This window comes from Monodelphis domestica, chromosome 5 (genome assembly GCF_027887165.1).
Source record: "Monodelphis domestica isolate mMonDom1 chromosome 5, mMonDom1.pri, whole genome shotgun sequence".
NCBI lineage: Eukaryota > Metazoa > Chordata > Mammalia > Didelphimorphia > Didelphidae > Monodelphis > Monodelphis domestica.
Window position 1 is genome coordinate 181,531,666 of NC_077231.1, and position 27,500 is coordinate 181,559,165.

Below are 27,500 nucleotides of genomic sequence, written 5' to 3' on the forward strand. Positions count from 1 at the left end.
AATACATAAGAACACTAAACTTGAGGGGTGTTAAAAACAGTCTAAAAAAGCCCTAACAAAACAAAGCTGGTTTAAAGTTGGGGAAATCCTCCTACCTTCTCCCACCTCTCACATTCCCTATTGCTTTGCTGAAGGGAACTAGACGCCATTAGCTTTAGAAATGCCAAGGGATGGGGAAAAGAAAATTTAGTGAATTAAGTTGACTTTTTCTTTCCCAATGCTTCCTGATTTCTGTTGCTAGAAAATATGATCCACTAGTATACCCACTTACTTTCTAGATGTGTTTACCTATAAGCCTGGCAGAGTCGAGGCATTTTTTTTTTAAAAACTCTTAACTTCTGCTTTTGAATCAATACTAAGTGTCGGTTCCACGGCAGAAGAGTGGTATGGACTAGTCATTTAGGATTAAGTGACTTACCCAGGGTCACACAGCTAGGAAGTGTCTGAGTTCAAATTTGAATGCAAGATCTACTTCGACAGACCTGTCTATCTACTGAGCTACCTAGCTGCCCCTCCGGTATCATTAAGCACTTACTGTGTGCCTGGCACAAATATAATCAAATTGAAAATGACTTCTCCACAAATATTCCATTAACACTTTAGGGAATTTTCCTTTATATATGTTGAATTATTTGCCTTCCAGTTGCTTATGCACTTGTCTTATGTTCCCTATCTCCTTAATGAATCAGAGACATGTTTTACTCATCCCCTAGCACCTGACAGTCCCCTAAACAAAAGTGGTCCTTTGGGACACTTTATTCCCAGTGCTTTGCTTTTTAACTTTGTATTTTTAAATTGAAATGAACTAAATTAAATTCTATTTGATAGCTATTCAGTAAGTTCATTACATATACTCAAACTAAAACCATATAAGCATGTTGTGTGTTGTATTACACTACCATGATATAAATTTCAGATGTTATATCTTAATAAAACCAAATCATATCCATGTTCATTACTGAAAGTGAATTAAAATAATTTCATTAAGCAGTTCAGATATTTCCTGGGAAGATATTTCCTTAAGAAGCAAAATAATGGAGAACAAGGATCTCAAAGTATAAGAAAACAAATATTAAAAAATTATATTAACATGAAATCTGGAGAAAGATAAACATTTATTATGATTTTTAAAAAAGGCAATACAATATATAGCACAATGGATTTCTGGCACATATGTCTATTTCTTTCTCTTTTTTTTTAAACCCTTACCTTCCATCTTGGAATCGATACTATGTATTAGTTCCAAGGCAGAAGAGTGGTAAGTGCTAGGCAACGGCGGTGAAGGGACTTGCCCAGGATCACACAGCTGGGAAGTGTCTGAGGCCAGATTTGAACCTAGGACTCTAGACTTGGCTCTCAATCCACTGAACTACCCAACTACCCCCACATATGTCTATTTTTGAGATTCGGTGCCTCTTTGTATTTTGGCTAACATTTTCAAATTTAATTTTGCTAAATTTACCATCATTGGTATGTGGTTTTTTTTAATGCATTTGGTTTATGTCCTTTTATATCTATCCATGAATTTCTCTGCATGGTGATCATGTAGTACACAACAAAAACAATGTCATTGTCACACAAGTAAAGAAAAAGAAGTGAATTTTTGCACTTTCTAAAAGTAGAATAATTTGGTACTTGGAAAAGTATATTCTCCGAAACAGTAGAACAATCTGAGGGGTGGAAAAAATGTGAAATTTATCAATGCAGGAAATATATATTGTGTTAAAGTAAATTAGAACTATTCAGGGGATCTCAAAATGCTTTGTTTACTATGGGTGAATTGAAAACTTAAATATTTATCAAAGAAAAAAAAGCTCAACTCCATCTTTCAGTCTGATTAAATTAGTTCTTTTCCAATCATATCTTACTCATGGAGCTATGTTTAATAAGTTTTTGTTCACTCTTTCACTTCAACAATAGTTTTAGATAGATAGCCCCCAGAGGACAGGGGTTCAGGGGCAGTCTGCTTAACCACAGGACCTTAGTAGCGCTTAGTAAATACTATTTTCTGATAGTGATAATAATTATCTTTGCCTTGGAATTGAAAGTAGAAACTGGGAGATATTATTTTTTAGCAATTAATCTATTTAAGAAAATATCCAATAACAAGAGCAGTCAGAATCCTAAGGAAAGAGAAATGTAATGTTGAATGCCAACCTAATTTTCAAGCATCTTATCCTATTATCACCAAGATTTACATTACACCATATGCCGAAGTTGTAATGAGCCTATGAGCTGGTGTTATATTATGACAGGATTATGTTTATAAAATATTCATCCCAAAGCATATTTGTTATCTACAAGATCTTTTTAAATAAATATTTTTTTTACTGGTAGTTGTAGAGATAATTAAGCAAGCCAGCACCTATCAAGTACTGAAGTATAATAAAGGAAAAGTGACAAGGGCTGTAAGGTGTTAGAAGTGTGGCAAGCTGCTTATCACATGATGGACTTTATAGGAGGTATATAAATGGATTGGCAGCCTCTTTAAAGTTTAACATGTCTGTCTTTACCTGCCCCTTCATTTCAGTTTGATTCATTGCTGTTTGGAGACAGCATGAAGTTAAATGATTGTGGGAAGGGAGGCCAAGTTTGGAGAGAAGAGAAACTTTTTCAAACTGGTTTATTCTAACCCTACAATTTAGTTGTCTGAGAACAAGCAATCCTGTAAACAAGTACTTCATTTTTAAATGACGAAAGCACTTAAGTATTACTAAGTAACAAATTCTAAGTGGAATATTGTTGTCATCTTTGTTAATTATTTTTACAGCATAAATTTCAAAATGGGTGCTTTATTAGATAATTCAAGCTGTATAATCCACCTGTGTGTCAGTTCTGCAGAATTTAGAACTAATTTTGAAAAGTAAATGACCTCTATTCAGTTATATTGTAATTCTTTTTCTTCATGTTAAGTGTAGATTTAATTAATCAGCATTTTAAGATGTCAATATTAGATAGGAAAACTTCAACTAGGAAATTAAATCTGAGGACTTTGGGAAAAGGGAAAGCTATGCACACTGAACCTTTATTCTTTTGCCCCACCCCAACTGTATTTTTTTTTTGTTACTTATATCTCCATACTTTATAGCACAAAGTGTTCAACTGTATCAGTCTGAACTGGATAAGAGTTCATTATTAAAATCTGATTATGAATCAATGATGCCTATTAATAACCCCTTTCTCTTTGCAAAAAAGTATATCTCAAGTACTTGCTACAAAGCAACGTTTATATTAATAGTTCTTATTTATAGTGAATTATTTTCTCTCAGAAAAGAAAGTAATTGCTTGTTTAAAGGTTGCAAACTTGGCAAGCTGACAAGCTGTTTGATTATGTACTAGTTAGTACAAGCAGTGCCTTCAGACAGTGCATCTGCAGTCAAACTGAAGACATACCTTGTCCCTCCACTCTCACCCTCCCTTTCTCCACTCCTTCCATCTCCTATTTCTATATCTTTCTCTGCTTATTCCTTTTCATTGTCTTTTACTCTTCCGCTGCCTTACTCTGTATCTCTCCTATTTTTTGCTTTCTCCTCTCTACTTTCTCCTTTTCTTTCCTTTCTGCACTCCCTCTCTCTTCCCTCCCTACTTGATAAAGACACTAATTTCTGGGAATTTCTTTGTGAATAGTTTTTTTTTTCATTTTTGGACAAAGTTTACTTTGATTCATTTGAAGGTTTATGTATTTCTTGGTTTAAGTTATGAATAAGATGAAAACCCAGAATATGCCCAGAGAAGCCAGAATCCTAGGATTACATTTCATTGTTTCTCTGAGAATAGCTGCACAATTATTTTCCATGTACAAATCAGTCATAAGTAACTGTGAACACTGTTGTTTTTCTATGTTTCTTTACTTAGAAAAATTAAAGAAACATATATGTCTTTAGTAGCTTGGGCACTTATTGTCTATGTAAAACATATCTTATTTCAAAGTGTTTAATCTTTAATATTTATTTCAATCATAACTTCTGAAATAGTCTCAATAGTTTTCCATTTATAACATTATGACACTTGATAAGATGATTGATTATGGAGTATTGCGAGTCCTACCATGTGATCATTTATTTTTAAATACACATTTATACTAGCCAATGTTCAAATCTCTTAAAGTAATACATAAGAGATGTGAAACATAAAGCTTGAGTCTGATGAAATCTGATGCCTCTGAAAATCGAGTGCAACAGTCCTGTGGTCTTAAAATAACAGATTCTTTCTGAAACTGGGACTTTATAGTAGCAAATATGATATTCAAATGGCAGTCCATCATTGGTGCAAAATAAAATGATGATGGATAAAAGCAATGCAGGTCAACTGAAGTCCATTTGATTGTGATCTCTCTCTTCTCTCTCTCTCTCTCTCTCTCTCTCTCTCTCTCTCTCTCTCTCTCTCTCTCTCTCTCTCTCTATTTGTGCAGGTGCCTGTGTCAGTGGCCATGATGACTCCCCAGGTGATCACCCCTCAGCAAATGCAGCAGATTCTTCAGCAGCAAGTACTGTCTCCTCAGCAGCTCCAAGCACTTCTTCAGCAGCAACAAGCAGTCATGTTACAGCAGGTAATGTGGGTTACCTGCTTTGGAGTACTAGTATGACCCTGGGCATTTTCACAAGTAGTGGTGATGGTGATGGTGATGGTATTTTTGACAACCCATCAGGACATGCTTTAGCTTTGAAAGACATAATTTTATGATATTTAAGATATAAATGTCTTATTTTAATTACCAAAGTGAGTGAAACTTGCTTTGCTTACAGTCTTTGATCCATTTAAATGTAGCATAACAGCAGAGGCAGGTATATTTTGAATGTGGAGCAAATCAATATTTAAATTTTCAAGTGCTTAGGCACGTTTGATGTGTAGACTTGCCAAAGAAAGTGTAAATAGACTTGTAGATAATTGTTGCTTTAAAATTCATAACACTTTAGCACTCCCTTTAGTCACAGAAGTGGAATGCAGTTATGAAATTTGAATTGACCAGCTTTTTACAATGAAGGAAAGATAATTCCCTGCATTTTCCTTCCCTCAAAAATATGCACAGAGCTTTAAAATGAGAAGCCTACCTTCCAGAGCATAAAGACTTGCAGCTACGCCAAGAATCCATAAAACTTGTCTTTTTTTTTTCCCTAATAAAGACACTCTCACTAATCAGGCATCATCATAGTATAGAATATAATTTCATTTGGATAGTCTATTGCATAATCCATTGTATTGGAGAAAATAATGTATTTCTCTCTCTGGAATTTCATGTATTTTAACACTGGACTATCTAACCTCTTGATCATAGGGAAAGCCATTCTTTAGTTTTAATTCGGGAGCCCTGCTAAACAGTGAAAGATTAATCTGTAACTCCCCAGTAAGAATTATATTATTTTATAGTGCCTTACTGAATTTTGATCTAATGCAGGTGGTAGAGAAAATAGTTTTTATTAGCAATAAGTATTTAAGATGTAATCATTAATGAAAGTTAGGAAAGTAATTTGGCTCTCCTACATTCTAACTAGCAAAGAGACTTTCTATATACCCTTTTGTTTGGAATATTATAGATTCTGGATTGGGAAGTTTCAGAGCTGCCTTAGGGAGAGGGGGAGGAGGAGGCAAAGGTATGTAGATTTGCTTTTTCAAATCCAGGGCATAGTCCTGTTATGTGCTGAATCTTAATGGCACCTCTACCCTATGCCAACCTAGATGAGTTTAGGAGACTGATAATACATGAAACTTTTGCCTTTATTTATTAAAGTCAAAATGGTTTATTCAGCAACAACTACAAGAGTTTTACAAGAAACAGCAAGAACAGTTACATCTTCAGCTTTTGCAGCAGCAGCAGCAGCAACAGCAGCAGCAGCAGCAGCAGCAGCAGCAGCAGCAGCAGCAGCAGCAACAGCAACAGCAGCAGCAGCAACAGCAACAGCAGCAGCAGCAGCAACAACAGCATCCGGGAAAGCAAGCAAAAGAGGTAGGGTCTGGTTATCTCATTGATGTATATAATAGTTCAGGGTTGAGAAGGGGCGTTGAGAGACAAGAATCATCTTAGATCTTCCTGTAACAAGGCTCTTGCTGTCAAAGATGCATTATTATATATTTTTCCTGAGCTTAATAACAGTGGCAGTAGAACTCTCATGCTTTCCTTTTTTGTAGCACGGGACTTGAGAGTTACAATCCAATGCTGCTGGCGTCTAATGTTCACTAATGAATCACGGCGTACAAAGAGCAAGCTGTGTGGTGGACAAAGTACTGATTATCTTGTATTCACCAAGAATCTAGGTTGGTGAGGGAACCTTATTTTTCTCCATGGTACAGCTCAGAGAGCATGCAAATTTAGCCTATTGTTGGGGGGGGAAGAAAACTGGTTGAGCACAGATTTCAAAGTCATAGGCCCTGATTAATGAACTGCTACTGTAGGTTTGGAGTGGCGAGTAGAAAGTTACAGTTTGATGTGCTCATAAATCAAACTGACAAGCGGGCTTCTCAGGCCTCGCTCGCACTTGTCAGCAAACTGCATCAAATATAAACATAATACAAACAAAACATGTTGAAGTAGTTAAATTGATCAGCAGGTATCGTAGAAGTTGTCTTCAAGCTGCCCATTATGCAAACGTACAGGAAACAGTTCTGACCTCCTGAGGCTTTGTTTCTGTTTGGATTTGTGAATAGAATTTCAGACAGCCATCAACTATGGAATAGAAATTGCTCCCTTATTTCTCGGGAGGCTTTGGGCAATCCACATGACTTGCTCCATTATGCAGTCTGTTTTCCAGTGAGCGCATCAGAAGTTTCTCTTTTCCCCAAACTAAAAAGGAAAGGTCTTCCGCAGCAGCTTGTCTTTCTCTGAAGTGTGACTGCCTTCTCCTACCCTCCTGAGTCCAAAGAACTCTGGTTTGTCTTGTAATGCCTCACAAAATTGGAAGTTTTACTTTTTGTTATAATAAGGGCACTTTTTTTTGCTTTGAACATAACTCTAGCTTTAATATATTCCAACAACAGGAAACTGAGAGCCAACAAGCCAGTGAAACGAAGGCTACATCCCAGTTTACTAATAGATCACCAGAGACCACATTCACGGACCATGCAGATCAAACTTTTTCAGTTGGAAAAACTAGGTTGCCATTGAAATCGCCACAGACTGCTGCTTGCACTTTTAGCAAAGATAAACCTGTTACTATCTGCCATGAACTGCTTATTAAAAAACAATTTTTGAAGAGAGGTTTTTTTTTTTCTGGAGCCAGGTTCCAGACTCACTATTGCCAAGCACATTTTGGGTTTCTACCACACCACAACCATTAGAAGGAAGGGCATTTCCAAACCTGGGTTCCCTGGATGTAATGAATTTGAGAACTGACTGATGAGACAATGATTTAGTAACTCACTAGAAGAGTGAAAGTAGTAGAATTCCTTTTGTTCTAGACTCTGTTTTCTAGCTCTTCATTGTGGTGGTGTATGTGTGTGTGTGTGTGTGTGTGTGTGTGTGTGTCTGTGTGTGTGTGTGTGTGTGTTTTCTAGCAACAGCAGCAACAGCAGCAGTTGGCAGCACAGCAGCTTGTCTTCCAGCAACAGCTCCTCCAGATGCAACAGCTCCAGCAGCAGCAACATCTGCTGAATCTCCAGCGTCAGGGACTCATTTCCATCCCACCTGGCCAGTCTGCTCTTCCTGTCCAGTCTCTGCCACAAGGTACATACATCTGACCCATCTGATTTCTAATCCTGAACTCTCTATCTACGCTACCATAATGTCTTTTGTTTGAGGCTAGGAAATTCTACATGGTGATTCTATTGGGGGGAAATGGTTAGAAAGAATTTTGTTGTGTAAGAGCAACAGAATTCAAGCAAAGCATGATTGATTTACACTAAATACTCAGATAGGGACCACAACATTTAATATACATAAACTGATACAATCCATGGGAAATAAATGCTCTGAAAAAGAAACAATAAATGGTTAATCCTTAAACCAAAATTTCCTTTTAAACTTAAGGAAACGCATACCTTATTTTTTTTTACTCTTACTGAGAGATTCTGAGTAATTTTTCATCATACATTGCCCAATATGACTATTTTGAGGCTATAGAACTATATTATTCACTGTTGCCTACACAGAGTATGGAAAATTTGCTTGTTACCTTTATTTTGTACTTCTGTTATCATAACAGAATCAAGTTCCAAAATGCTAGATAAACATGAGTTATGTTAATGTACAAAGTTTATTTTGAAAAAGACTTTAATTAAAAAATAAGAAACTCATTCCTTGAGCTTCAAAAACTCAATCCATATGCGGTTACTGAGATGACTTTATTATATAATCATTTTAACTGAACAAATGTTACTTTAAATCAATGGGCCATGAATTAAAGTTCATTATATTTGTTATTTAGGGATTTCATTACAACAAATTTGTTGTAATGAGATTTAATCTATATTGGATGCTAAAGAATCTCCTAGCTCTAGATGTTTATTCATTAATCAAGAATTACCCATATTAAGAAATCATATTTTAAATATGCAAATACTTGAAATATGGAGAAAGCACTAGTAATAAAATCAAAGATTTAAATGTCAAAATCTATGTGATCCTTATTTTGAGAAATTAATTTTATTCTTCCATTAGAACCAGTGTGTCAGCATTTTAAAAAAAACCCAACGTAGTTCTCTACCTCTAATGTCTGATATATACTCCAAACATGCTTTATATAAGCCTGCTTGACATCCTGGAGTTTTGACAACTTAAAACACTTTCTTTTAAAATTTATGATTTAAACAATTGGAGAAAATCAAGTAAGACTGTGTCCAAGTAGCCAAAACAAAATGGCAGCCTGAAGGAATTCAGTAATATGAACCAAAAAATATGTAGGCTTCTTGAAGTTAGATCCACTACTGTCCTTCTGTTTCCTTGTATTTCCTCAACCTAATACATAACCTTACAACACAGTAATTGCTTAATAAAGGTTTGGTGCCTTGAATGTCCCAAGATACTGCTACTGTAAAAATGCCAGTATCTGCCATTTCGGATTTTCAGTGTCAGATTCAAACCTCTAGGAAATTCAGCTGAAGCTAGAAGAGTTATATGAAAGGGGAGAAATGACTTGTCACACAACTATATTTGCTTTCAATCTGATAGCTATACTATAGTTATCAGAAATATTCTATATAATTAAGGTCACACATATATTCCCATAGGTTGAACCAAGCTATGACCCTAAAAGTCAGCCCAGAACTAATTCTATAATACTGCAGTCTACCAGTTGTTTTTTAAAAAGGTACACATATCACAATCTTAACTCCAGTTTTAAAATACTACCTGTAAAGCTTGTGAGGTATACAAAGAACATTCAAAAGAAGTAGGTATATTAAATCCTAATTTGGAAAGGGAGAGAATCCAAGAAGTGAAAAGGACTATTACTCAGGATAGATGGTAAAATGAGGCAGACATCATGATAATCACTGAAGAATACTCACTCTGGACTTAAAAGGCTTTCAAATCCTAGTTTATCCATTGACTATCTATAGGATCCTGGGAAAGCCATTACACCTGTGGGGCCTCAGTTTCCTCACCCTTCAAATGGTGAGATTGGATTAGATGAAAATTCTTTTATAGTTTTAAATTTAATGGTCTTACTATCCTGCAACAGGTCTTAGCCTCAGGTATAGGCACTCTGCCCTATTGTATAGGCTGAGTAATTCATGCTAAGGCAGATATTTTTTTCCTTCATTGTATCTGTATAGATGCAATAAAGTTTGGAAAACTGAAAACTGCTCAGGAAAGTATCGTAGAAAGCAGTGGATTCAAAGCCCAGCACTTCCACTTATTACCTATGTATCTTGAGCAAGTTGCTTATCCTTTCTGGTCCATACTTGCCTCATCTCTTAAATAAGAATGTTAAAGATGACTTCTGAGGAACCTTCCAGTTGTAATGCATCCTTATTTGTATTCTTTGATAATGAGAATATGATTATCCTCTTGCTTACTCTTGGCTTTAACTCACCTCTGAAATTACAATAAAACTGATTTCACCTGCCTCTTCTCCCCCATCATTTTGACTACTGAAATTCATGAGGGTGAGAGGTATGGTAAATGTACAGAATTCAAAAACAAGATTGAGATAGAAAATATTACATTTTGAACAAAACAAGATGAAATAATATGATATATTTGACCTATGAGAGATCACTATCACTAGTCCTCATAATCAAATGCAGGACCAAAATACCTTGTTGACTTCTTTCATCATGGATTGCCTTAATGCCAGGTGTACCATGTAACTCAGAGAAAATAAATCTAGTTCAGGATTCCTCAAATACATAAGCTATAATGAACTGGGATAATTAAAACATTTAGCTGTTCTTCTGGCTACTAGTTTTACATAAATGCAGCATATAAACATAGGATTTATGTTATTAAATATGAAACCTGTATTAATAACTGGTAAGCCAGAATCTTGGGATTACAATAAAGAATCAACAGCCTTTATTCTTACTGCCATCCTTTTTAAAACACACACACACATACACATACACACACACACACACACACACACACACACACACACACACAGTGAAGAAATCAGATTATTCCTGAATAATGTATATATCAAAGACCACTTTTCCCTTAATCATCTAAGTAATTCAGCATTCTTTGTGTTATTAATTCCCTGATTTATTTTGCCTGGACACAGCAGAAAAGTAATAAATTCTTAATTTTTTTTTTTTGCTTACTAATTGATAATTGTCTTATTACAGCACACTAGTGTTAAATCATGGTTATGATTTTTCGTTGAGTTAAAATATTTGAAGGTGATGTTTCCTATCTCATAGAAGTTTTCATTTCCATACTGACAAAATTAAAGTTCACTGTCATAGTGATTACTCACCAGCCCTTATTTGAATTACATATTGTTTATATGTTTTATAGTTGCACATGCAGCATACACACTCGAAAAGTCTTATAAAATGATAGATCTATATGTTCATGTTTGCTGTAGTTATAAGCCAGACCTATTTTTTTTCTTTTGGTCTGAAAGTTCTGGTATTTCATTATTGGAAAGAATTCCTCATGTGCAAATTTATTCCACTGATACAGATCAGCATTTTTCTGCAACTTAATCTTAGATAGCTAACTGAAACAATGAAAGGCTAATTGACTTGCTTATGGTCATAGTCTCAGTAGGTTACTAAGGCAGGGCTTAAACCCATTCCCTTTTTCCATTACCCCATACTGCTTCTTGCTATACCAAAGAATCTAAAACTTGTTGGTTCTACTTTGGACATCAAATAATATAGTAAGAATCTCTCTAATTCAAAAAAATGGGATGCAGAACTAAAATCACAAAGTGTTCAGTGGCATACATTTAATGAAATGCAGTTTTTTTTAATTTCCAAATATAGTACTTAATCAAAACAATCTATAAGATGACATAAAATAAGGGCAATTAGCTTAAAAAATTGTGTCTTAATGTATTTGCTTTCTTTATGGTATGAAAAGTCCAAGTCTGACTTTAAAAAATAACTACTGGACTCTAAAACTGAAGATATAGTGAAAATTCCTTAGTTTGTTTTGTTTGTTTTTTATCTAAAAAAGTTAACAGTTTTAGATAAAATTACTCCTTTAAAGGAAGTGTCAAGAAATTATTTCAGAGAATATCACTTCACTACACTTCAGTTTCCTCATCTCTAAAATGAAAGAGTTTAAGTAGATAATGTTTGAGGTTTCTTCCAGTTCTAATATTCTGTGATTACATATACCATATAAGAATCAACTTATCAGATGAGATAATGTATGTAAAGTGCTTTGTAAACTGCAAAGCACTATATAATTGTCAGTTATTTTCATCATCATCATCATCATCATCATCATCTAAAATCGGAATTAGTGGAGTCTGAATTAATGAAATATTGTGATATTAGGTTTTATCATTAACATGAATAAATGAATAATTTTCCTAGAGTTACTCTTACTCTGGTTTAAAAAAGAAAGAGGGAAAGAAAAGTAATTTTAAATGATCATGTTAGTAATGAGTACAAATCAAAAATTACTTAACACAAGGATAAGCTCTCTAAGTGGTCATCACAACTATCCAGGATAGTGATGAAGATTAAATTATTTTCCACTTCCATTGATAATAGAATACAAAGAAATTGTAGCAAGAATTTTTAGGATACTAATCATTATTTATATCCTAAATGATTTCATGTGTAAAACTAAATAAATTCATTTGCTACTTTTTCATCTGTGCTTTTTAAACATAGATATCTTTCTAAGACTGGTTAGGTAAACTCTTGTCCCTAAAAAAGTGAGTCAAATTAATTATTTGGTTACTTTCATTCTTCTGTAACTACCCATCACAAGCTCATGAAATGCAATAACACAAATTGATAAAAAAAAAAAAACTACATGTGATGTTCACTAATTTCAGTTAACAATCAAAATTTTTCATTTTACTTTAGCAACTTTGTATCCACAAACTTCCCATATCAAGAGAAGGATTATATAATAGGATAAAATGCTTTATTGGCAATGTTACCAAAGTAATCTCCTAAAGTCATGTATTGCCCTCTCTTCCCTTTACTTCTTATATGTGAGAGAGGCTTTCTATCCCCCATTGAACAAGATAAGGTTTGATTGTCATTGTCTTTACCAAATTATAGAGAGCACCCTTTTTATCCATAGCTCTTTAACAGCATGCTATGAAAAGGATGATAACAATGAAGATTAGTTTGTAATCAAATCAAAAGTAGAAACCTACTATGCTTTTAAAGTAAAAACCTTCTAAGCTTTGCATTCATTTTCAGATCAAGACCTGAGTTCATTAATAACAGTAGTAACTTGCAGAGTCCCTGAGAGTGACTTAGAACCATTTAACTAAGACATGAGCAGTTATTACCCAATAAATTTAAATTGCAAATAACGAAAAGTCTAGTGGATGTTAATTGTATTACTACCATTTGCCATTTATTAGCTGTTGACCTTATTCAGTAAACAGTGTCCTTAGATTGTTTGTACCTCATGGTCATATCACTTGCACACTTGGCACCCAGGTGGGTTTGAGTAGTGCGTAAGTCATCTTTAATTATAGCTTAATTCATCTTTATGTGAAATTAATTGTACTGTTGATTATGGGAAGCTGTAGTAAATCATGACAAATATTATATGTGTATATAACATATATTGCTACATACAGTATCAGAAGCTTCCTCATTTGAGTAAAATTATTTCCTTGAACAATCAGAAAGACTGATATTAAGATGGTATAATGAACAGAGTAAATATCTATATGCACACACAGGTGTTGCATGCTCTTAAGAACCCTTATTCACATCTTGTTATCAAACTATTCAGTCTGGTTAGTTTCTTTGGAACTCATTCATGCACTTATTTAATACCACTTCTTAAACAATCACTATGTACAAAGCACTGTACTTGATTCTGGGAATAATACCTATCATTAGCTATCTACAGTAACATTTCACTAAAATAACAGTTCTCACTCTTCTCATAATTATTCCGCCATTTCTAAAGTTGAAGAAAATAATAACAATTGCAAATTGATTTACAACAAGTTTTGAGCATTTTACATTTTGGTTAGTATGCATTTTTCCTTTTTAAGAATATTAATTTTTTTTTGCTTAGATTGCAATTACTTGCATGACTATGGGGGAAACAGGTATGCAAGATGATAGTAACATAATTCAAACAAAACAAGTTTTGCTGCATATTAGCTTGATGTTAGATCAAAGTGGGTTTTTGATCCTGCCCAAATAATTGTCTCAATCTAACTCTTCACAGATCATGAACATACTGCATAATCATAAATCATATTAAGATTCTACATGTTTTCATATTGTTTTGCAGTGTTCATTTAGGTTTTTTAGCATTGATATTAAGACTTTTTTTCAAGATTATGTGGAAATTCATCTGGGGGTTTTTGTTTAAAGACCTTTGGAAAGCTGGATTTTCTGTTATTCGAAAGTTTCAGATTATGCTATATATGCTGCTCAAGGTGGCAAAACCATTCTAACAATGACTTTCAATCCAACCATCCTGATAATATCAGAATAGGTAGATTCTACTGATCAACTGGACCAGAGATCTTAGACTATTTAAAGGTCCTATAGATATAAACATGGTCATTTTCTAATTTTATCTCTATATTAATTTCATTGCCTGGAGAACAAACAGTAGAAGCAGTTTCCTGGTTTTAAATCCTAAAAAAGTAGCCTGACTTTAAAGACCTTCTGAAATAGTAATTGAAAAAGTAATTTAAAATAATTTTTTATGCTCTGACTTTATACCAAGTCCAATGCTAAACAATGAAGATATAAATAGAAAAGGACAGCCCAAGACTTTAAAGGAAAATAATACATGTAGTTTAGGTCAATTGAAAGGTAGATGGAATATGCTGGAGGTCTTGGGTATACAACTATATGGCAATGGCAGGGCCTTCAAGTCCTTAAGATATATGAAGTATATATGTCATAGGAATAGGTCACCAACAGATCTGTCATTGGAGTCAAGAGGATATTGTGATTTCTCTCTGGCAAGTGTGGGGATAAGAGTTAGTTGACCCTGGAGGGGAACACTGAAGAGTGAAGGTATCTGGTTCAGAGGAGGAAAAGAGTATTCTTTCTTAGTGCCAGCTCTGATTGGGGCAGCCTGGGAAGAGGGGAATGTTCTGCTCTCCTTGATGCCAACTTTGTAACAAACTGGTTTAAAGTCTTAATCTATGTGAAAAAAATCAGGTGTGCTTTATGTAATAATTCCATGCAGATACTTTAGTTCAAATAAGAGCAAAATTTTCTGGTTTGGTTATTTTGCTATTATTGAAAAACTCAGATGATAGCAAGACCTCCTCTTCAGTTTGTGCATAGTAAAAACAGAATTGATTCTGTGTGTGTGTGTGTGTTTGCATGTGCGTGTGTTCATTTTATTCTGAAAGGAAAAACAATGCTTGGGTTATAACTATGATCTCTATTTTTCCCCTTCCTTTTCTAGTACTAGAGATAATAAAATCTGTTCTGAATTTTTTATTATTACTTTTTGAACCAAACTTACTTCTTTTTTAACCCTGAGTCACACCATAAAAATGATCTTAACTATATTAAAATTGATGGTCTTCAACAAAGTGGGAACAAGATTATGAAGCAATTAGTAAAGAGAGTAAAGCAATTTAATAATGAGGTAAAATGATTTTTAAATGTATTGATTGTACAGCATCACCTTTATTGTTGTCATTAATAACATTGAGCTCATTCTATGAAACTTTTATTTTGTTATATTAGTGGAGCTCTTTTCTTTTTATAGCTGGCTTAAGTCCTGCTGAGATTCAGCAGTTATGGAAAGAAGTGACTGGAGTTCACAGTATGGAAGACAATGGCATTAAACATGGAGGGCTAGACCTCACTACTAACAATTCCTCCTCTACTACCTCCTCCACCACTTCCAAAGCATCACCACCAATAACTCATCATTCTCTAGTGAATGGACAGTCTTCAGTTCTAAATGCAAGACGAGACAGGTAATTCTGATGGGATTTGTACTGTGCTTGTCTTTCACAAAGCTTTGGTTTTTCCTTTGATAAAGCTAGAAATAAAAACTAGTTCTTAATGCCAAAATGTACAGTAGGAAGAAATGAGTAGATTAGTTGCCTTTTACTGTCTGTATTAAGAATATGTTCAAGAATAAGGGTGTGTTTTGTGTATGTTAATTAAGACATGATTTACAAGAAAATAATATGCCTGTTATTTCAATGAAAACCATGTAAACATTTTAACATGCAGTTTAAAACCATTATATGAATAATTTGGCCATGAAAAAAATTCCTATGATAGAATGTTTTTGAGAGGATATGACTAGAACTGAATACTATAAATGGATAATTTCTCAACTTCCTACATAATTTTGATTCTGTAGAAATAGTCACTGTAATGTATGGTAACACATGCTTTCATCAATTTCTGTTAACTTTTATAAAATGTATAGGTTATATCAAGTTACTTCAAAATTTTATTTTTAAATGTCAATTTAAATATTGTTTGATCTTAAAATCTTTTTCTTATCTTAATAAATTCTAAATTCAAGCAAACTAAATGACTATTATGCCAACCAATAAACATATTTAGTAGTGAGACTAATAACTAGAAAATGATCTGATACTTAAGGATATTAGGATAGTTCTAACAAACTTTTGACAGTAAAACATTTTCCCCTTAAAGATATAACATTTAATTATTGAACACCTTTTAGTAATAAACTATATTTTGAGACTATATCAAATTCTTCTTTGAGTATCCTAGCATTTTTTTCTCATTAGTTTTCACTATTCTAAGATGGCATGCCTCTGGATGCTTTCATGCTGTTGTTTTAATTGAGATTAATTTGATGATTATACATTAGAGAAGTTGGGTGATTTCTCTAGGATCTGTAGCTGATATTCTTTATGATGAAAAGTCTGTTGTAATTGAATAAAGATAACATATTCTGTTCCCAAATGGAATGCATTTTTAAAACCATTTGCAACTGATATAGTAAATATACATATGACACAATTTTAAATTATTTCTCATGTATATCTTCTTTTAAAAGAATGTACCAAATATTGAATAATAACACTTATATTTCTTAAATATGTGTTTCTAGGTCTGTGTGTGTGTTATCATGACCACAACTGAATAGACATATATATATATATTTTTTTTTTTTATTTATAGGTAAAATGTTACATTATGGTCATATGGCAGAATTAGCATATGGTATTATACAGTCATCTTAGTTTTTCATCCTTTATTAACAGTCATCTTTGGCTCTATTTCTTCTCTAATTGGAACATCATCTAGCCTTGGCAGTTGAACTATTCAATAGAACGATTAAATTTTTCTGACTGCTCTGAGCTGAATTGACCTGTTTTGACCTGTTTGTCACTGATCGTAACCTGACAGGCGCTAGCAGCCTCCAACGATTATGGCTTCTGAAATGAATCTGACGCTGTTTCTTTTGCTACAGCTCGTCACATGAGGAGACTGGGGCCTCTCATACGCTCTACGGCCATGGAGTGTGCAAATGGCCTGGCTGTGAAAGCATTTGTGAAGATTTTGGACAGTTTTTAAAGTAGGTTTCTTTTTCTTCTTTGGGGAGGCAATTTGCTAAAGGTTAAGGAAAAATAAAAGTAGGAAGCAAAGTTTCAGTATAAAGGATACCACAAATTATCTATGTGTTCTCAACCACTGGAGAGCCATGGCCATCAACATAGGGTCAAAATCATCATCCTCTAATTCATATGCAAAACTTTCAGGACTTTCAGAAGGAATGTTCTCTTTCCGTTTACCTCTGGAAATCAAGTCATTAACTTTGAAAAAAATGTAATTCACATGAAAGGCTTTCCTTTTAATTCTCAAATTTTGCATAAGAATTCCATGGAAAATTATTATGAGAGACAGAAATGTTATGTTTTCAGAAAAGTTATAGTTCTTACATGGGGAAATTATTCTTTGAACAACAGATTTTATTTTCCATTTGTTACACATTCTAAAGGTATCCTTATTAGCATGGTGCATCATACATGTGATGACATCATCTCAAATTCATGAAAATACAATTACAGTTTAGGCAGTTAATCAAGCTGACTAGTTGAATGACTGAATGAAGAAACAACAGGTTTATGTTAAAGGTTCTACTTGTTGCTGACAGGATCATAAAAAAGGTTGAATGTAGATAGTGGATTATAAAACTTCTCTGACTATTTAAGATCAAAATATTTTTGAATGCTGAGTTTTCTCCCATTGGATTTTATCTTTAAAAACTTAACTGAGTGTCATTTGATGGTAAGGGATCCATTTTGGAGAGCTTTTTTTTTTTAACACATCCATTTTTAGCATAAAGCAGATCTACATAGAAAGCTACAGATAAGCTTATGGAGATGAGTAACTTCACAGGCTGAGTCTCTTATGTTGTCATGGTGCAGCTAACAGGGTGAATGAACTGTTTCATGCTTCATCAACAATTAAGTTAATTAGCTCATTTGAAATTGCACTGCTTTGTTGCCAGGATGTTGGCAGAAACATCAAAAAGATGTGTTTACAAATGGTAGACTACAGGGTATAGAGCAAGAGCACCTTAACAACAAGCCACAAGCACTCAGCATCATAATAACTTTTGAATTGAAGTACAGTAAGGCTTGAGCAGGCACTTTTTAACTCTTTCCCTCTCTTTGACATACTGGGAGAAAAAGAGCTTATCAAACCTTCTACATCTAGGTCATTTCTGTCACTCTTTATGAAAAACATTCTTTGGAAGAAGGAACTTTCATTTTAAAATATCTTGGTGCTATTACATCAAAATGATCTTGATTTATAAATTCCTGTTTAGAGAGGTCTTTTATTTAAATACCCAAAATTATTCAGTCTCAAATGGAATTTCTCATTTTAAACGTAAATGGGCTACACTCCTTTAAAACACTGATGTGTCCAAAGAATTGGTTTTTATAAATGCTTTCATACTTCTAGACTATAGGGCTTCTAATTCTTTGGCAAGTATTTTGAGATTCATTTCATCATATTTCCTGTTACAATACCCAGTCAAACTAACCATCTTGAGAAATTTCACTACTGCTTCCCAAAGTCACACTAAAATGATAGAGAACATCATAGAAGAATCCCACTCATCGTTTATTTCAGCACCCTGTATTTTTCCTTCTGGTAGAATCCAAAAGAAACCTCTGAAAGGAAATGAGTATCTTTCCTGCAATTTGATTTTCTTTTTAAAATTACTGTACTTGGAAAATTGAAGAATTATTGTTTATCTCATATTTATATATTTCATATCGTTCCCAACATGCATCATCAATGTGAACCCTCACTTTAGCTTTCATTCTATTTTTTTATGCTCATGCCAATGAAAACCCATTACAATTAAAAAACATTTCCTTTCAATTAAATTTCAACTTTTAGTCCATAGACTGACCATTTTTTTCCAATCCATTAACTTTATAGGATGACAGAACTAATGGCTACAGTTTATAAGGCCTTTCTCCTAGTCCATTCTTTGTTATAATAGTTTAGGTTCCCTGACTTGGAGCAGTGTGATAACCCATGTTAGTATAGTTAATGCAAGTAAACTGTCCTGAAATGAAATATTAATGAGATGTATTCTCCAAATCCAGTGCTATGGTTTTCTGTGACATGCTCATGAGAAATTTGAAGATATTGTGGCTTATGAAGTGAATTATAGTATCTATGCCCAGAAAATAGTTTACCTAGAAGCTTTGTGGTCGTGGTAATGGTGGGGAGGGAAGAGGATCGAAACTCAATTGTGCAGAGGCATCTGAGAAAGAGGATTATAAAACAGTGGCTTTGCTTCACTTTTATAATAACAGGAAGGATTTAGAATAAAAGGAAGAATAATTTACAGTAAATGGCTACAACCAGTGTAAGGTTTTCCTATCTTGGTTTTTGTTTATCCTCTGGGTTGTCTCACAAATGCATTTCAACTAAGTATTATTATTCCTTAATAATTTAGAATTATTGCTTAATTTAGCCAAGTAGAAACAATTCATACATTATATAAACTGCTCCTGCCTTTTACTTTTGGTTTTGTATATGATTGCCTTTAAAATATAAAATAAACTTTTCATTATTAACTGTTGTAATTTATCCCATGTTGGTAACCAATGCAGAATTGAAGGGAATGCAGAGTAATTTCTGTCCTGTCTCACACTGTCTTGAGCCAATCTGTTTACTTCCCTGATCTTTTTTACCCCAATCTAAATAAAATGCTGTTAGAGGAGACCTCTTCCTATATATGTGGCAATTTTTACTGCCTAGTCAGTTCATGAGAGACACTGCTTTCAAGGAAAGAAGGACACGAGAAATAATATCCTTATGTAACTGTAAGGATAAAGACAAGAATTTTTAAAAACCACTAGGTGATGAAGAAAGTCAATTAAGAGTCTTCCCAAAATGTTTATGAATATTTGAAAATTTTGCTATAAAGCAGGTGTTGACAGAAGCTAACCATTTTTCCTGGTCACTAAGTGAGGAGGATCCCAGTAGATCACTAAAAGCATTTAATACTAGTCCTTCGTTACTGTCTTATAAATGTCAAAGTGTAATAACATAGGAGAAAAGTTCAGTGTATTTTGTCTGCAAAATTAATTATCATTCCATTGGACCTAAGTCAGTTTGAGTGTAGATGGATTTGACTTTTAGAGCTTAAACCAAAAGGTTTACAATATCACATTCCAGTCAGCAGACAAGTGTTCTTTAACCTGCACACAGCAGACGCCAGCAAACAAAACATGGTCTCCACCACAAAAGATGGGTAATGTTTTTTTTATAGACTCGAAACAATTAGTGTCAGTAAAATTATGTTTCTTTACAATGCATCAGTTGACCAATAAGACTAAACTAAGTTTGTCAAAAAAGGCAAGAAAATAAAAGTTTAAAAGTAATATTGCTTGCCTTTTAACCCAACCTTCTCTACCACTACCAACCTAACATTGCCAAAAGAATAATTAAAAGACCCAAGAAAAAAATAGTCCTTTAAAATGGAACTTCACATGATTCCCTCCATCCCCCTTTTCAGCTGACTGGTTCTCTCGAAATTGTGCCCTTACTTAGTGTTTATTGTCTGTTTCTTTGTCTTTGACTAGGCAGCATGGTACAAAATTATGACCTCAAGAAGGCATTCTTTGAACTTGTCAGAATGTTGTTTCTTTTGGTGACAGTGCCACCATCTTTCAAAACTAAGGCATCTCACATAATCAGCTAAATGAATAGTGACAGCTAACATTTTGTATTTAAACTCCTGTCAGTGTTTAAACATAAAAAGCTTGATGCAAAATAAATCAAACACCAGCGATATGCAAGTGAAACATTTTGTTAAAACATTCTCTGACATACTTAGATTTAGAGCTGATCCCACTTTGGCTTTTAAAATGCTGTAACTTTAAAGGAATTTGAAATTCTAGAGGTTAAAATTGAGCTGATAATCTGTAATATTCAATGAAGTTACCACATAAATTCATATCCTTAAAAGCTTGAGGAAACAGAAATTATGCATTAGACAATTTGAAGAGAACCTTCCCTGTTTTTTGCCATCCGGAAACATTTGCTTAATTGTTTTCACAAAAAAGACAACTGCCTGTTTACACTTTTCCAAGTGTACGTCCAACACCTGGCACACACATAGATTCATGCAGTTTTGAAAGAACGTCAGCCGACCACATCATTTATTCCATTTTGAAAACAAAAATCAATATACCTATAAAGTGACCCATAAATTAGAACTGGCTCACACAATGTTTGTTCAGTGCTGCCTTTCTGAAGGCACCCTTTGCATTTTTTCTTCACCTCTCTGTTTGAACTGCAGTCACAGTAAGAGGCTCATTAGGGGACATTAGGGACTGGAGCTAACCAGAATTCCAGAGCTTGCTTTGCTCTTATTAATGCATAGTAGAGTAGAATGCATTTAAATATTTCATAGGCATTCAGTAATTTGTGTGTAATCGCCTTGTTAGCAGACCAGTAGAAGTAGAACAGGTCTGTGAAATGGTGTTAGTGATTGCATGGGTAATTTACAGACCTTTGCCATCAGAAAGAGTATTATTGTTGGCTAGTATGAAGCTGTGAAATGGAACTTGCAATAAGTTTTTTAAAAAAACTTAATAAAGGTTTTGTAACAAGCATCTTCAGGGATAACAACCCCACTTGGTCCTTTTGAAACAGCTATAATTTATGACATAGGCAATATATCAAATGCATAAGATAGTATTATGGAGCATTCATATGAAAAGGGTATTTGCAACATTAGTTCCAACTTCCTGCAAGGGACATGATTAAATGATTAATGAAATGTCCCCTTGCATATGCATTTTGAAACAGCAATTAGGCACTGACTGAGAAAATCCACCAATCCTCTCATTTTTCAGTATTATCTCATTCTTGATTTATAAATCATAGAGAATTTTTGAACAGCAATATGTAGTACCTGAGATAGTTAGAAAAACCATAAAAGAGAATAATTCTTGCACAAAATAGTCATAAATACATAAATTCATAATTTAATGTTAATATTAAGCCTATTTATTTAGTTGTATTTCATTGTATTTATATCCGACACTATTTCTGTACTTTGATTGGCATGATTAAGTAGGGGGAATGAATAGGCACTATTCTTTTACATATCACTGGTAAACAATAGCAAGGAAAGGAGAAGGGAGATGTGGCAGAGGTATGTATGTGTTTTTCAAGTTCTCAGTAATCCACTGGAGGCTGTTCTATAAATGATCATTGAAGGGCTGCAAGCTAGCCTATAATTACAGGAAAGAAAGTGGCAGCTCTGGCATTTCATAACTATGTGTCCTCGAAAAGTGCTTTGTGAGTTTGTCACCAATGATAATTTAGATAGAGGCTCATTACTGAACATCACAACACTTTAAAAACCTTTCGCCTTCGTACGGGAGAAGAAAGGACTATTTTAATGGCAAGGTTCTTTTGTGTTCCACTGAAAAATTCAATCAAGACAAAACCTCATTGACTATTATTGTAGTCTACAGTCTCTATTCTAATAAAAGCTGCAGAGATAAATTGAATAGGTCTGTAAGACCTAAGCATATTAATGCAAACATTTGGCACTTTTTTCGTCCTATAAATATAGAATGATGGATTATCAGTAAGAAGTAAACAAGTGCAAAAACAAAAACAAAAACAAAATCCTCTTTACAAAGGATTTCAGCCTTAAAATCTTAATTACTGAACATACCTGAGCCAGAGTACTTAAGCACACATTCCCTTGCATCTTTTTCCCCTTCCCTCTTTCCACAAATTCTCTTACCTGCCTATAGTCATTTCATAGAAACCTCTCTCTTTATTATTTTGCCTCACTGAAGACTATCTTTTTGCCTTCTCAGATAAGACTGTAAACATAGCCCAAAATTACAAGGCTTGCTCTTAAGAATAAAACCAAATGTGTTACCACTATCTTTTACAGAAAATATTCCATTTGCTGAAATTTTTTGAATTTTTTAGATTGAGACTTTAATAAATATTCTGAAAAGCAAGGAGGTCCTATTAATTAGTGAAACTTGGCTAGCCTAACAAGGCTATCTTCATAATACCAACTAATGGGTGGTTTACTATAACAACTATTTTTCTTTTCAGAAAATGGTGGCTGAATTTTGTACTTCATTATTGTGGGGTTCAAAAACAACAGTGACTGGCACTGAGCACAGAGGGGAAAGGTATAGGCAAAGTTCCCCTTGTGTACTCTAACAGCACACCTTCATCCTGACCTACTATACCTTGCTATTTTAGTCCCACATTTTTCCCGAGCCGAGACTGACAAATCTGCCAAGATACATGGGAAGTTTGTTGATGTGGCCAATGAGAATTTGTTTAAAATAAACTCATTTCACTAGTGAAAGTATGTGGGAGAGCAGAATTCATGTTTCTAATGGATCAGATTTTAGTACTCAACACTGATGAAGCTGAGAAGTAATTTAATGCCTTTTATTTTTCTAACAAAGTCTTCATTCTTCTCTATGTATTGTTACTTATATATCTGCCTTATTGTGTTTAATACTTTAGTAACATATTCTAAACTATTCATTATAAAATAAATTTATTAAATGCTTACATCGTGGAAGAGAAAAGGGAGAACATCTCCCTTAATAAAGAGCTGTGGGGAGATAAAAGTATGACACAGCCATTTCCTTCTCTCAGAGAGCTTACAGTTTAATATAGGAATATATCATATAACAACTATAATATAAATCAGATAGAAAAAAGCACATAAATGAAGTCTGAGATATTCAAAAAGGGATAACTTCTAGCTGGGATAATTAGGTAAGACTACTTTGGGACACGACACAGGAGGGTATTCAGCACAATTTTCTCAATTTTTATTAGATTTGAATATGTATACAGATATAAGTGTATTCATTTAATAAATAAACATCTGCTTTTCAACATCAGCATAGACACCCAGTCAATGTGATAGTCACATGCTTTGCTGCATTAGTTTAGCCATTGCAGAATTGATTACAATGAAGGATAATGTATCACATAAATAACATTTAACTTTCTGAACTAGAAGGTATATATGAATATGTTTGTGTAAATCTAAAACTTTAACTTGGTGAAAGCTGATGTACTATTAGTGTAATAAAAACCATTAGATTTCTAAAATAAATGTATACTTTATATATGACATATATACATATATCATGATAAAACTAAAGTCCTGTCAAATATTCAAAATTCTTTAATACATAAAATAAAATTAAGAGACTAAAAGGAAGTTAATTAAAATGCTTTGCCCCTCTTGGTACATAGGAAAGGATGATATTCCAGAAAACTCTGTCCAAAGTAGGGCACTGTTGAACAAAATATCACTGTTATTATTACTACAATGACTATTGAATTCTGTGATGCAACTTCTACAAGTCTTTCTATCATCATATCACATTACATCCCTATGAAATAAGTAATTTCTTCTTAAGCCTTGAATAAGGTTTCATAAGAAGTTAAATAAATTATTTCCTCTATTCTTTTAAATATTGTTTAGTCTATTTTAAAATATCTGTTTTTCTTTAAAATAAAAAAGCACTAGATACATAAACTAATTTCCAGAATTTTCAAAGATATTTTGTGTCATCATTTATGAGTTTATAAACTCATACTCCTGACTTTAAGAGAGTCTTTAAACATTTAAATCTACTAAACGAATAAATTTTTATTTTTAGTTTTTAAAATGTTCTCCATTTTTTCTGCATAAGTCAATACCAATACTAGTGCAGGACAGAATAAAGGAGAACAGCAACAGGGACATAGATGCTGCCAAGTGCTAAATTTTCAATTGATTTTCTCTTTTAATTAGGCACCTTAACAATGAACATGCTTTGGATGACAGAAGTACCGCTCAGTGTCGGGTGCAAATGCAGGTTGTGCAACAGTTAGAAATACAGGTTTGTTAAATGGTCATTCAATATTAAAATTCTTCCAGCCTCAATTTTTGAATGTTTTAAATTCAATTGGAAAGGTTTGGGGGAGAGGGGTTTGGTCTTTCAGGGCTCTCAACCTTTTCATTTTAAACTAATTTTTCATATTAGATGATACATTTAATAATAAAATTTAGAGACTTTTCTTTAAAATTATCAATAAAAACTGATGACTTTTAATATAAAAATGTATTTAGCTATTTGAATATATCAAACCAAAGATTCCCTACCTAGTTTGTCTTACTTTACAGATCACCAGAAACTCAACTAGAGTTGGTATTATGAAGCACACAAATTTTATGTGAGCTTACCTTGATTTTCTGTCCTTAGGCTTTACAGTGTCATCTATGAAATATTAAACTTTGCACAAAAAAGAAATGGCTATTCTAGACTGCCTCTAACATGTCTGTTTTAATTCAAGTCGAATTGGTCAAATGGTATCCACTGTTTGCTTATCTCTTACCTAGGACTAATGGCAAAATATTTATACTACCATAGTTATAGTTCTTAGAGTGTAGTGTCCAACACATGCTGCCTTTTTCCTAATCTTACAGAATTTTCACTTCCTTCTACTTACTGCTCAAACTGAATTTAGCCCAAAACTGAAGAAAGCTTATAAGAAAATAACAGTATGCCCAAAGTGGTAATAGTTTACTAGTTATCATTATTCTTGCAATGCTTCCCCCCTTTAATGTCACTGAATTACTGTTCTTATTCAGATTCCTACATCATTTCATTGAGATAAGAAACTTGGGCAAACAAATGATTCTATTGGCTTCACATTTTTAATATAAAGCCTTTGCCTTGGTTATTTATGAACTTTTAAAACAATTTTAAAGCATTTTGTTTTGTCCTGAGGTTCCAGAGGGTTACAAAAATGTTTTTTAGCTTACATCAGGAAATAATAAAGCTATATAAAAATGAAAACCTCATTTTTTAAGAATCATGATTTCTTTTGAAGGTAGCTGAAAAGGCTTTTTGAAAACCTGTTTACTACTTACAAAGGGTATCGTGTAACATAACAGGTCAACTGAAGACACCGCTTGTAGTGTGACCAATTATTCCTTTTTTTTTTTCTGTGTCTGACTGATGGAAAAGTAAGGTCCGTCGGTTGTAATGAGACCCAGTGCAAGTGTAGATGCCAACTCAGTGGCAGAGTTCAACATTTCACACTGCCTGGTCTCTGTCACTCTACTGAATTAGATTGATGATGGCAGATTGCAGGGGGCACTAACTGGACCTCAGTGGGAAAGGATGAAGTGTGTAGACAATCCTGGCAGGCACTTCCCTTTGAGGACCCTTCACCCCTTTCACAGCTGTTGGCACTAGTCCATTCCTAACAGCGTCCACAGGACTTTAAAGAGACACTGTGGGCCTTCTAATTTACAGTCTCAGTAACTTGTTACTGTCGAGGCAACTGTGACCTCCATTCTATTATTGACAAAAAGATGAAGTGTTATTTGTTTTCTCTGACCTTTTAACATAAGGAAGGTTATAAAAGTTTTTTTTTTTTTTAATTCCATAGCTAAAGTTACATTTCCTCACAGATAAGTTTCCACTGATATAGACTTTTATATGCAGGAATCATTACACTGAGACAAGCTCAATGATAAGATGTATCACTGCAATAAAATAGCTGTATCAGTCATTTCTAAAATGCTTCTGATCTCACTCTTTCTTAACAGCTTTCTAAAGAACGTGAGCGTCTTCAAGCAATGATGACCCACTTGCACATGCGACCCTCAGAGCCCAAACCATCTCCAAAACCTGTAAGTGCATATTGCTTTATAAACAGTAAATAGGTCTACCGATGTAACAGACTAAGAAAATGAACAATTTAGTGACAGTTAGAAAACAATGAGAGTGATGAAAAATATGGCAATAAATTGAAAGTAAAATGCAATATCTTGTCAAATTGTATGTTTCTTTAAAAGTAATGGTATCTTTTACAAAATCTATCCAATCTACACCACAGGCGACACTAAACAAAGTACACCTATAAGCGTCCAAATCACTGCCTTGAAGCTGAGCTAGACAGAATATCTTTTGTGATAGGTTTACAGATATTAATAGGAAACCCACTTTGAAAACTTGAAGATCAGTTGTTTCAGTAACAGTAGAAATCACAAATCGAGAGCTACGTATGGGTGCAAGAAAGGACCTGGGCTCAATTCTGATACACATAAATATATTTTTTGGGTTGAGCATTTTGCTAAAAATGTGACCACACATTTGGAGTCAATTTTGCAACAACTCTTATGGTTTTTATTTCAGTTAAAATGTATTCGACATACTGATTGTAAGATGTTATTGCATATGCTTTTCAGGAATAGAAAACCATATTACTCTATGGATACAGAAAAGCCATGACTTTTCCTCAAAAGATAAAATAGATTTAAATGTGATGTGATAATATAGTCAGATAGATGTCCTATCTGAAATGGTATGCTTACTTATCTTATTCAGCTAATGTTTGCATTGGGAGCACCGAATCAGTATAAAATCTCGACTTTAATGAAAGTTGGTAAGAAACTT

General features: G+C 33.7%; 1 protein-coding gene across 19 annotated transcripts in view; it reads left to right on the top strand.

The window, feature by feature from the left end:
• The window catches only part of FOXP2 (forkhead box P2), a 694,699-nt gene that overhangs the window by 627,012 nt on the left and 40,187 nt on the right, over window positions 1-27,500 (top strand). For 10 of the 19 annotated variants that reach the window (XM_007504164.3, XM_056799567.1, XM_016426113.2 and 7 more), the window contains 7 exons: window positions 4,412-4,549; window positions 5,729-5,944; window positions 7,489-7,657; window positions 15,278-15,491; window positions 16,976-17,080; window positions 24,845-24,932; window positions 26,651-26,734. In XM_007504164.3, the coding sequence (XP_007504226.1) occupies window positions 4,412-4,549; window positions 5,729-5,944; window positions 7,489-7,657; window positions 15,278-15,491; window positions 16,976-17,080; window positions 24,845-24,932; window positions 26,651-26,734 (1,014 nt within the window). The remainder of the gene's footprint in view (window positions 1-4,411; window positions 4,550-5,728; window positions 5,945-7,488; window positions 7,658-15,277; window positions 15,492-16,975; window positions 17,081-24,844; window positions 24,933-26,650; window positions 26,735-27,500) is intronic. The other 9 variants (XM_007504167.3, XM_056799571.1, XM_056799570.1 and 6 more) reach the window with 3 other exon arrangements.